A 12,506-nucleotide genomic window follows, 5' to 3' on the forward strand; every position below is an offset into this window, starting at 1 on the left:
GCAAGTGTACATTTCTCTCTGCACATTATCTACTCACTTATTGCCTTTCTCTTCTGTCTGAACTCTGTCAGCATCTGGTGGTCCTTCATAGTCCTTTGACCAGATAAATTCAGAGGAGTCATTCTTTTCAGGAGCTTCAAAAGCCATATAAATGAACCCTTCTTCATCCACCCCGAGTTCAATTTCATTTGTGCCTGAATGACAGAATGAAAGAAAGAAAGCAAACCGAAATATTACTTATGAAGATCAGTTAGCTTAGCTTCTCAGGTTGGATATGAGGAAGAATTTCTTCTCCCAGAGACAACACAGGTTGCTTAGGAAGTGGTGCGGTCACCATCCCTGGTGGTGTTTAAGGGAAGGGTGGATGTGGTGCTTAGGGATGGGGTTTAGTCAGCAATATTGGTGGCAGATAGACAGTTGGACTGGATGATCTTAGAAGTTTACATAACCTTGATGACTCTATGAATCTGGACATTAGATGTTAAAGCCAGAATGTACAGCTAGAGTAAATTCATTTGGGCACATTAATTTACTAAACTTTACTTTGACTAGGGTTTTTTCTTGCCATGGAATGTGTAGCAAATATTTAATAAAGCCTTTTCATAGGAATCAGCATAACGCGTACAGACACAGCAATTCATCGCTCAGTTTCATACCTGGCTTGCTTTTAGCCACCACAGGATCTGAGGCAAGTGAAGGGGGTCCAATCCCAGCCTTGTTCAGTGCTCTTACTCGGAAAATAAAGCATTTCTCTGTGTCTAGGTCTGAAACCTGCAGGAAGCAGTGACAGGAATTAATAAGTGTTGCAAAGCAATGCTTGGATACTGAGTGCATATACTGACCTTCATATGAGTGGCAGCCGTGGACTGCTTGTTTATTTGCTTCCATTCCTCTGTCCCTTCTTCACACATGTCTACGTAATACCCTGTAACTGGACCTGCACCTGTGTACAACGGTGCTTGCCAGTGCAGCATCAGGGAGGAATCTCTCACTTCAGTGAACTTCACATCATAAGGAGGACCTGTTCAAGGAAGAATGTGCTGATAAGCTTTGGCATTAAAAGATTCAAACTTGAACGCTGTGTCGAAATCAGAAAGCAGAGCTTTATGATAAGATGTGAACAGTGGGTCCAGAAGCAATGCTTTCTATGCTAATTAACTGTAGAGATAGGTTCTAAGAAAAAAATGCATATGTGATTTAATGTTATTAGCTTTGGTATAATAATGTTAAGACATTAGAGCTTTTTTTTTTTTTTGAAACAACACTATTAAAAATACCTTGATGCTTTATCAGCGAAATGTGGAAACAGTACCCTACATCTGAATCAGAACGTCCCTAGAAACGTTCGTGTGCATTTGTATACTGGGACTCACACAGACCTACAGCCTTGAGAAGTCCCTCAGAGCCACTGAAAAGCGAGAACAGAACTAGTATACATGGAAGTGTTTTTCTGCCTGTTCGTTTTGCGAGAGGTACCTGGTTCTGGCATTGTCCATTCCTCACATCTGAACAAGTCGCTGGGTTCAGATACTTCCCCAACACCTGCCATGTTCATTGCACACGCACGGAATTCATACAGATGGCCTTCTTCAAGGTTGCTAACCTTTGGGTTCAGAAAAGCAGAGAAAATATTAGCATGGCCTTCATGGTGGGAATCTTACGAGAGTATGAAGTTCTGGGCTGGAGGAAGTAGAAGAAAGCACCTTTTCCCATGATTCCCACATAAAGAGTACATGGTACACATAAAGAAGGACAGCATTGTAACTGAAATTAATACCGTGTAAACTCGTTGAGGAATCGGCTGAATATTGACTTCATGCCAATCTAGCTCAGATGCATCATGCTGATCCAGGAAATAACCCAGAATCTTTGTTCCTCCTTTACGCTTCGGGGGTTTCCAGCCGATGGTCATGTTGTCCTTCCCACAGCTCAGCTGAACAAAGCCGCGTGGTGCTGATGGGCGAGCTGTGCAGCAAAGGGAGAGACAAAAGGCAGCACTGCTCAGTGCAGGTTTGAAAGGGTGGACGTAGTACTGAGAAACGTGGTTAAGCGGGTAATACTTGTGGCAGGTGGATGGTTGGACTGGATGATCTTAGAGTTCTTTTCCAACATTAATGATTCTATGATCTAGGAATTAGGGAAAGGGGGGGTACATATTGGACAAACCAGGTTGGAGAAATCTGTCACATCTGATGTGATTCTGTTTATGTCAAGATCTCACAGTATCACTTCTGCTGTGTAGAAGCATTCGGATGAGACCAGATTCTTGTTAAGATGTCACAAGAAAAGTCATGGACAGGCTTCAGGGCATTTCATGCATGTTGCCTTACAGTTTGCCGGATAGAAAAGACGGGAGCAGTGGGTTGATATAATAGTGACCACTGAGGGTTGGCTACCGACTTATGTGGTGGGGAGATCTTTGCAAGTTCTCTAGAATAATTAACATTGCTGATTTCAAAGTACCAGGGTAACAGTACATTTAAGATGATCAGTTGAACCAGTGCCAAATGAGTACTAAAAGTGTAACACATTGCTGAATCAAAGTGCTAATTAACATCGCCCACTCTTGACAAGCATAAATGACAACAGAAGCAAGGGGATACAAGAAAATCTGTTGCTTTGCTTATCTGCTCAGTATTATTACCATGATACGTAATAATATCTGTGCATGGCAGATATGTCTCGGAGGGATTTACGTGCACATCGCTTACTTACCTATTGCTGGCCTTACAGTGATAGGCTCTGTTTCTGGAGAGCTTTCGCTCAATCCTGCCTCACTGACAGATTTCACACAGAAGACATACTCCTTTCCAGCCTTCAGCCCAGGGACAGTAAATCTAGGAGAAAGAATTACCGTGTTTGTGTTGATTGTTCAAAAAACAAGTGAAAGGTCTTTTGAATAGATGGCAATATTCTAATAAGAAACTGTTCCTTGCAAAATCCTTATTTGCCATTACAAATCAACATGTCACATAAAATAGTTACCAATAGGTCAGACAGTATAGACCAGATACCAAGGTGTCACACTGCTGCCTGGCACTGCCAGTACAATAAATAAGAGTTTTAGTGGACTTTTCGGTTCACGTGTGACTCTCACCACTAAGGGAGATTTTCCAAATACTGTGTGTGTGACACCAATGTACTCTGCTGGAAAGCAAACAAAAATGGAATGTGGTTCTACCAGTCATGCCACAGCGTCTGTCTTCTGCAGACTGAGAGTCTACGATGACACACACAGACACTGCTGTCAGTCCAGCTTTAGATGTAGAAGTGCGACTGGGGGCACTTTGGCTGGTGAGCAGCGCTTAATGCTAAGAGATGATATGGTGCTTGCATGCATGCCTGTGTGTGCAGTGAAGGAAGTTCTTTTTTTAACTGAAATATGACTCTGGCCATAAAGAGAAGAATCCAAGCTTGCACCCTGTCTCAATAGAGTACAATAGCTGCACGCACTCAGTACACGTCACAGGCTTATTGTTGACAGTTTGCCATTCTTCTGTCCCAGTCTCCCGACAATATATGTAGTAGCCCAGAGGTTCCAGACCATCTTTTAATTTATCCCACTGCAAAACAACAGACGTTTTGGTGTCTCTGAAAGCTAAAACCTGAGATGGTGGTGGTAAAGGAGCTGCAAAAGAAAAAATAAAAACAGAAAAATAGTTGTTTATTTAAAAGAAAATGTAAATTCAAATGTGTTTATTAAGTGAGTTCACTGATTTATTCACCTTTCCCAGAGCTTTGTTTACACATTAGAGCAAGTTACCATAAACACTGTCCCTGTCTGCTCATATTTAGGTTTGTTGCTACTCGTACTCCTTCCCCTGACAGCCCATTGATTCCTGCAGTTACACCCACGTAACTTTCTCTGAATTAAAGGAGAAACAGGACTCACATTGACTCTCACGTGACTCCTCTATGCAATGGGACCTGCTTCACTCTTGAGAAACAAAGGACGGTATTAATGAACACTAGGGCAGCTTTAATGTGAGAAAATGAAATAGTAAGAGAAACAGCTACTCCTCTCTGCCCAATGGAGGCATGGACATGAGTCTCTGACTGTTGTCTTGTCAGTCCTGGGAAGAAACCAAAACAAATCAGCCTTCTAAGCACTACTCCTTATCTGAAGGCCCTAGAAAATGGCTGCTTCTGCAATCACAGTTGTATCATTCCTTCCAACACTGACGTGTAACCAAGTGCTGGAAGCATGCTTGGATTAAACACAGGCTTCCACTGTCCCTTACTTAATTAAATGTAATTCCCCTTCTGTGGCTTGGTTAGATTTATAATGCATTGACCAACTGCAAAGTAATTAAAGGAGGATTTAAGGCTTTAAGAGGTTTCCTGATATCAAAGCAACGGCTGCATAACAAAATAACATGAAGTTTAAAGGAGGTGGGATGGGGACGGGGAGGAATCCACACATTAGTTTTGTAGCACATCTCCTTTTCCATCAGTAGTGTAGTGTATGGCAGCGAAATAATTACCGAGTTTTGCTCCAGCGGTGATGGGTTCGCTGGGCAGGGATGGCTCACTGATTCCATACTTGTTAACGGACCGCACTCGGAAACGGTACGGTTTTCCTTTAATGAGATCAAAGAGTGCAAATCTTGGGGAATTAACTGGCATATCCAGATTGACCATTTGCCAGGAGTTGCTGCCCACAAGCAACTGTAAGGAAAAAGGTGGTGATTTACAATTCACAAAAGCTTAAAACTCCTGACAGACAACAGAATCAGTCTTCCTAGGAAAATATATTTTATATTAAAAAGTGTAAGTAACCAATTTCTAATCAATTTCGTGTTGACATGTTATCTTTTCTTCCTTGGAAACAGAAGGTCCCTGTGCAGCAGGAAGAGTACAGCAAATGGGAAATGAGTACCTGGTAAATTGGTAGGAGGTTCTAATTAACCAGCAAAAGAACTAAAGGGAAATTGAAAAGTGAACTACTGTACAGTTCTTCACAGCCCTTCCACACATGGGAGGCCCATGGGGCAGAAACAGTTTCCCTGTTAATGCTCTTCCACCATTCTGTGGATTACATTTTACTAATTGATGCTTTGTTTTTTAAGAGCAAGGCTTCCCCCCATCTTAAGAGCGGTGATGGGGTATTTCCACTGTCAGCTCTAAACAGCCACCAGCAGTTAATTGCATTCAATAATGATTCCTGTGCTGTAGGCTATGTGATAAATACTCCTGTCCAGGAATAACAGCAATTTCCTTTCTGTGTGATGTTATTTTCTTACCTTTTCCACATAATATTGCAGTGGTTCTCTGCCTCTCGGATCTGGTTCATCCCATGCCAAAGCCACATAATCTTCTCTGACCTCACTTGCATGAACATTGGTGGGTGGCAGGGGAACCTTAATGTGTCCTATGGGAAGTCAGAACCAGATATACTTCAGAATCATACAACCATGGAGTCATTTGAGTTGGAGGGGATCCTCAGAGGCCATCTGATCCCACTCCGCAATGAACAAGGACACCCACAGCTTCATCAGTGCTCAGGGCCTGATCCAGCCTTCAGATATAGTGTAGAAGAAAAGTCAATGTTATTTTAAAACAGATTATGTTCTTCCTTCAGTATAAAGGAGGAGACATATTTGGGGGACAGGAAAACCAAGATTTTTAACAGAAGTTTGTACTGTTTATGATAGTTTCTTGTGCAGCTTACAAGTAGGTTTTCTCCTTGTTCTCTAAGTCACTTCTAAGGGAGTGGCTCAGTATAGATTGAGCTTACCTTCTAGGTCATCCTTGAAGATTTCTATCATCTTGCCTTCGTCATATGGAATAACTGTAATATCAAACAGAACAGTGTTATCCAGCAGGAGATACAGAGCTGTGTCAGAATGCTTGGAGATTGTTGAAAAAGATAGAGATCCGAACTGTGTGATATAATTATATGCATAACTATGTTTTATGACACATTCAGAGACATTTCATACCTGTAGTGTTTTGATGTTTTCTGTTCCAGAGTAGTAGTGAGGTGGGCTTAGTGAATGAACAGCACAGCAGTGTGCTGCATTGGTATTCTTAGCAATGAGGAGAATCTGGACAGACTGCATTCATCTGTACTGCAGCCTCACACTGTGCTGAAGGAACAAGCTTTACTGCTTTTAGTACACACCTGTCACTCTCTTGCTCTTGCTGGGGTCAAACATTATAACTGGATCACTGGTTTTTGAAGGATGACTGATCCCCACTTTATTGACAGCTTTCACTCGGAACTGATATGCCTGTCCTTCAGCAAGGCCCAGCACGGGGTATCTGCACGTTTTCACAGGTTTTTCATTGCATGGAACCCAGTTCTCTGACCCAGCAGTACACCTGAAATGGAATGTATCCCGTGGAGTTCCTTTCTGGTTTTCCCACAACACGATCATGAGGTTTCTTTCTCTTACAGACAGAAGTACAGACCTTTCAATAAAATATCCAAGGATTGGGCTTCCTCCATTATCACTGGGTGCTATCCAAGAAAGAATCAAGCAATCTTTATTTATGTCGTGGCATTTCACATTGAGAGGGGATCCAGGTGCACCGGCTGATTCTGCTGCAGCATCTGCAGGAACACCAAGCTATTGTGGTTAAGATTTTCTTCTCTGTACCAAAACCTTGACTCAGTAACTTAATTATAAGTGTGTCCAAGCAATACAAGTCATATTTTTACATCTTAATCACAATTGAATGTAGGATTTGGACATTCTGTTAATTGTAACAAAAAAAGCACAGAATTGGGATAAACTTTCTTGAGAATGAGGCAGTGAGTTCCTTTATGCCAAAGTATTAGGAGACAAGCTTTTGTTTTAAGTAGAACAGCATCCTGTTATTACCTCGAACAAACACATAAGTGGTTTGTTCTTTGCATCCACCCAGCGAGGGGACACGGATTGTGTAGAATCCCTCATCTTCTTTGTAAGCACGTGACACTCTTAGAGAAGCTTCCTGGTCTTGATACTTCAGTTCCTGATGTTCTGAGTTCTGCAGCAACTCACCTGTAAAGCATGAAAAGGGTAAAGGAGATCCACCTGAACTGGTGGAGCGAAGATCGATGTATTTCCAAATGAAAAAATAAAATACAACCAACAAACTCACCATCAAAAACCAGATAAAACAAAACCAGAACAGCAAGATAAGGGATCTGCAAAACACTCCTGATAATATACCTCACAGTTATACCCATGGACTCTGATCCTATTTATTGCCATCCCTCTGTGTTCTCTCTGCACAGAAAGAACAGATCAAAAAGAACAGCCCCTATCCTGGAGAGCAATAAAGAGCAATGAAATTAGTGAGTCAAAGGTACTCTTCACAGCAGGGAACAGGATGTTCTGGATTCTGCCAGATATTTTAGCAGTTCTACCTGTGGATGCAAATAAATAACATCTGTCTTGATAAGAACTGGGAGCAGCTCATGAATCCCTAATTTTAATCCTCTCCTATAAGCATTAGATTACAGCTATAAAATCAAACGGTGTAGTCATATGTATACATATTCTATGTGTATAAGCGTAGCTATTGCATACAGACCATCTCTGAACCAGGTAATGTTTCGTTGGTGGTCAAGTAAAGCAGAAGTGAAGTAACAGGAGAGGGTGAAAGGCTCCTTTTCTCTTGAAAATAGTGGCTTCAGTGAGGAGGCAAAGTCTGCCTCTCTGGCAAGAAGGGATCCTATGAAACAAAAATGAAATGCAGCATGAGATAGATGTCCCAGAGACCTCTAGCTTGTATCATATTTTTGGTCATGTATTTAGAGCGTAGCAGAGTCTTGTGCTTTTCCCATGCAGGCAGGCTTACAGGAAAAGCTAGAGCTCAGAAAAGAAGAATTCCAGTGCTTCAGGTGGCAAAAATCAAAGAAATAACAATAACTGACATTTACTTACTCCTGTATATTTCTGAATCAAATCCCGACTCCTTTCCGTAATATTCTACAAGACAAGAAGGAAATGCATTTAGGAAATCTCATTCCCGTGTTTATCTTCCCTCAAATATGTACAGTGACACTCAGCAAACCGCTCTTTTCTCTCAAAGCAACTCTTAATGTGACCTTCAAAGTGTCATCATGCAGTAAAACATCAATTTGCTTAATGACACAGAGGTCGTTCCTCATCCGGAGGGCAGCGAGTCTCCCACAGAATTCCTCTTTCAGCAGCTGTGGTTCTTTGGAGGCATTGCCGGCACCACCCAATGTTGCCCCAAGAGCTGTTGGTATCACAGCATGAAATGCGATGACTTGGAGCTGGAATCTAAGAACCAATGCACTGAAACGGGATGAAACCGAGATGCTCTCTTACCTCTAAGCCCCAAGAAATGCACACAAAATAAGATATTTTTTTCATTTTGGCAATAGCAAAGCTCACTCATAAGCACAAGACCAGTATTGCCTGTAAACAGCTGAAGTGGAAAGGATGAGAGGGGAAGCACAGCCTCATCCCGGGTCCTGTGAGACCCTCCGTGATGCCTGTAGGCACAGTGAGATATGCTGCAAGAATCATAGAATCTTTAAGGTTGGAAGAGACCTCTAAGATCATCCAGTCCAACCATCCACCTACCAGCAATATTGCTCTCTAAACCATGTCCTGAAGTATTACTTCCATCCTTTCCTTAAACATCTGTGACCCCTCCACTCCCTAGGCAGCCTTTGCCAATGCATCACCACACTTTCTGAGAATAATTTGTTCCCAGTATCCAACCTGGACCTCCCTTGGCACAACTTGAGGCCATCATCTACCTCATCCAAATCGTCAATACAGATATGAAACAGGGCCGGCCCCCAAACCATCCCCTGGGGAACACTACTGATATGACTCATTGCCAGCTGAATCCAACTCCCTTCACCACCACTCTCTGGACCCAGCCCTCCAACCAATTTTACCCAGCAAAGAGTAAATCACTGAGCCCAGAGACCCTCACCCTGGCACCAAAGACATTCCAGACAGCATGAAGCTGGGAGACGAGGTGTGATCAGCCTGCCTGCAAGATGAGGAATGTTTCCAGTGGAGGAAGGATTAATGCCTTGGTATAGTCTCTATTTTCAGAAGGTTAAACATAAATAGCAAAAAGAAGAATCATATTACTAAGATAATATTAGACAGAGTCAAGGGAAAAGGAAAAGTGTGGGCCTCTCACCACAATCACAAGGAACAACACTTGCAAACTGTTCAGAATGCAAGACCCAAGGAAGAAGAGTTTAGTCAGCTACTTTACAATGAAAAGAGCAGTCACATCTAAGGATTTCTGGAATAGCCCATGGCCCTCATCATGCCTGCTCTGATCTTAACATACTCCATGAGCACATATAGAAGCATTGCACACATGGTAACATTTTTGTACATCACTGTTGGGGTAAAGGGACATTAGGAATCTGGGAAAGCTTAGAAATAGAGATTTCCTGGGCTGGTATACATCTACTTTTAGAATTGATGAGTGTGTACCATGTATTTCTAGAATTTTGATTTTTGAGGGACATAGAATATAGGACTTGAAAGATACTATAAACAATACACTTTCAGCAAAACTCTCAAGTCGCATTCTTCTGTTTGTATATTCATCTCAAAATGGTATTCAGTTGTGATCAAAATACATCATTCAAAGTGTAAGGACGACGATAACAACCCATGACAGAGCAAAGAATATAATAAATCATCACCAACTGTGAACTCAGTTGTATAACCAATGAATATATTGATGTTATAATTAAGAAATATACAAGGAAGTTATATACAAGGAAGTTATGCTGAACAGGTTATCGCATTAAGAAGAATGGATAGGAAGCTTATCCTTGTCCTGGGCTTGCTGAAAAGACTCCAAGGGGAGCAATCTCCAGAAGAGATCCTTCCCCAGAGGCAGCCAGCTCTTAAATGGCTCTAGGAGAGGTGCAGCCAGGCTCCACCCCATCTGGTCACACAGCTGAATCACCTTCACCTGCGCTCCCAGGGCTGCCTCACTGCTCACCTCAGGTGGTCAATCAGAGGTTCAGGCCGTGATTCAGCAGTTCTCATACATCAGTACACTATGTAAATCCAACATACTTCTAAACCAAATATACTATCTAAGCCAAAACAGAGCTCTTCTTTCTAAAAAATAACTGTTCAAGCCAGCAAGTCGTTCAGCCAGAGACACCTATCACTTCATGTCCTGTGAGATCCCCCAAGCAAACTTGCCCACCTCCTTCTTGTCTGTTGCCATTTAAATTGCTCCCTGGACTCTCACTGAAAGCATTCAGATGTCTGTTATTCTGTAGATCTAGACTATTCTGGCTTTTAGATACAAAATTATGATCTATATCTCTTTATTTATGTATATAGGAAGTATGAACAGCCAAATTATGATTCTGTGAGGTTACGTGGCTGTTTAATCAATGAATATACAGATGGTATAGATATATATCCAGGAGTTTGGCTAATATAATTTATATTGGAGAAATAAGAGAAAGTCACTCACCCTGTCCTGGGCTTACAAGATGAACTCTGATGGAGCAGATCTCCAGAGAGATCCTTCCCCACTGTTGGTCAGCTCTTAAATGGCTCTAGGAGAGGTGCAGCCAGGCTCCACCCCTTCCTGCAGCACTGGTGATTTGCTTTCACCTGTGCTCCCGTGGCTGACTCACTGCTCGCCTCAGGTGGTCAATCAGAGGTTCAGGCCGTGATTCAGCAGCCCCGTACACATGGCACGTTTCTTAAAGCATGATATAATTTCCCTTTTCAGGCAGTCGTACTTTACTTCCTTCACCATGTTTGAGTTTGGCTTGCACCAGACCCCAAAGAGTCTGTGCCAGTTACTGTATTTGCTCTTGTGACTAATGTGGGAGAGGAATATGGTATTCCATGCATCAAGAGAGCCCGCTGAAAACCAATTTCTTGCTTAACTTTAGAAATGAACCAGACTCCTAGGAGTGCTATGTATTCTATATGTTGTGTGTGCTTGTCTGTTTTATATCAAAACAAGTTTTATATCAGTCCAGATATATCCAAGTATCTCAATTTAGTACAATTTCAGTGTAGTGATAGCACAGCTGTGTCCATATGCAATCGAGAAGATTTTGCCTGACTCCAGAAGTGACAGAAGGGCCATTATATCTGCGATTGCACATTGTCTGGCAATAGCTAAACACTATTTCATTCCCTAACGAATGAGAGGTGTTCTCCTTTCATATTAGCAGAGTGCTCACTTCTTTCTATTTTAATTTTTTTAATTAGTATTTTTTTTCCAAGGTGCTTGCATGTTTTTTAATGGTATAATATTTAGTACTGAAAATATTTGAAAGAATCTCAAGAATGTGAAAATTTTAAAAGCAAAGGAACATTTTCTACTTACTCCTGACAAGCACTGTAGCAAATGAGTAAGCCTTGCCATACTGATTCTCAATTACAACACTATATTCTGCAGAATCTTCCATGGAGCATCTGGAAAAAAAAAAAAATCCCATCCTTTTTAGGTTGCAGTCATTATACTTTACAGGACAAATTCAAAGAGGTTTCCCTTTAATCCCTAGAGTTAGAAGCAGACATTTTTTTTCACTGAGAAGCTGCTTTTCCTGTTGGTTGGAAGAATTTCTTAGGGATCAGTTCTTTTATCTTGATGCACACGTAGTAAGCAAGCAGAGAGCCGTCAAACACCAGATTCCAGTGAAGATATGCAGGAGTATTTATCACATGCATAGCTCACAGGGTTGCTGAACTGCTGTAATTGTAATTATGTTGCTCAGTCCCAAATCACATTGGTACACCTTTTTTTGTGAATTGCTCTTAATGGGCATGGCATTATCCTGGATGACAAAGTTTTGGCCGTGGCAAAAAAAAAAACCCAGAAGTAAAAATTAATGAGGCTGTAAAATTTTGGTAATAACAAATATTTAACACTATGAACTGTTGAGATTGCTTACTAATGGCAAAGGCTCAGCCCAAACACAACACAACAATGCCAAGCTGGGTCAGATTCCAGAACAGCTCTCTTTTTTTCTAGCATACAGGAAGTGTTAGTTTCAGGAGAGTGAGTCTTATTCAAGTAATTCAAAGACAAGAGCATACACTTTACCTGCTGATGCGCAAGGTCAACATTCCAAACTTGTTTTTGATCTTGTATTTTCCTGCTGGGGCTAAACGGAGGTCAATGGGGACTCCATTTTTATACCTAGTTGAACACACAGGTGACATGAGAAAGGGATGAAGAGACTGACTGATGCGATTAACACTTCCTTTTAAAGCTAGTGATGTCTAACACCACAGAAGCACAGAAGAGGAGTAGAAAGCTGGTCACATCTCTCTTTTATTGTTTTCATCCCAAATCAACTTGGAACAGTCTTGCAGCTAACCTAGAATCCACCCTAACTTTACATGTATTTCCTCTCTAGGGCTGCTTGGAAAGTGCCTGTAGGCTGTTCTGCACTGGTTTGTTGCTTCCTCCTCTCATGCTCTTTGCTTTGCAGGTCGTTTGACAGAGTCTGAGGCAATGTCTCTTGCTTCCTTTTGTCAACTGGAGATGTGTGGGAAGTTCTTATTCTTTTTGTTCTT

The 12,506-nt window shown here is 41.7% G+C and overlaps 1 protein-coding gene across 1 annotated transcript in view; it reads right to left on the minus strand.

Moving 5' to 3' along the window:
- MYOM3 (myomesin 3) overlaps positions 1 to 12,506 on the minus strand; it is a 28,603-nt gene that overhangs the window by 9,627 nt on the left and 6,470 nt on the right. Inside the window, exons 6-22 of the mRNA XM_010723512.4 lie at positions 12,031 to 12,126; positions 11,311 to 11,399; positions 7,878 to 7,922; positions 7,525 to 7,665; positions 6,828 to 6,989; positions 6,415 to 6,556; positions 6,125 to 6,324; positions 5,738 to 5,791; positions 5,244 to 5,371; positions 4,485 to 4,668; positions 3,454 to 3,628; positions 2,716 to 2,837; positions 1,778 to 1,965; positions 1,477 to 1,603; positions 843 to 1,021; positions 657 to 771; positions 38 to 194 (exon numbers count right to left, since the gene is read on the minus strand). Coding sequence (XP_010721814.2) covers positions 38 to 194; positions 657 to 771; positions 843 to 1,021; positions 1,477 to 1,603; positions 1,778 to 1,965; positions 2,716 to 2,837; positions 3,454 to 3,628; positions 4,485 to 4,668; positions 5,244 to 5,371; positions 5,738 to 5,791; positions 6,125 to 6,324; positions 6,415 to 6,556; positions 6,828 to 6,989; positions 7,525 to 7,665; positions 7,878 to 7,922; positions 11,311 to 11,399; positions 12,031 to 12,126 — 2,304 coding nt within the window. The remainder of the gene's footprint in view (positions 1 to 37; positions 195 to 656; positions 772 to 842; positions 1,022 to 1,476; positions 1,604 to 1,777; positions 1,966 to 2,715; positions 2,838 to 3,453; positions 3,629 to 4,484; positions 4,669 to 5,243; positions 5,372 to 5,737; positions 5,792 to 6,124; positions 6,325 to 6,414; positions 6,557 to 6,827; positions 6,990 to 7,524; positions 7,666 to 7,877; positions 7,923 to 11,310; positions 11,400 to 12,030; positions 12,127 to 12,506) is intronic.

The sequence above is a fragment of the Meleagris gallopavo genome, chromosome 25, assembly GCF_905368555.1.
Source record: "Meleagris gallopavo chromosome 25, MGAL_WU_HG_1.1, whole genome shotgun sequence".
Classification (NCBI taxonomy): Eukaryota; Metazoa; Chordata; class Aves; order Galliformes; family Phasianidae; genus Meleagris; species Meleagris gallopavo.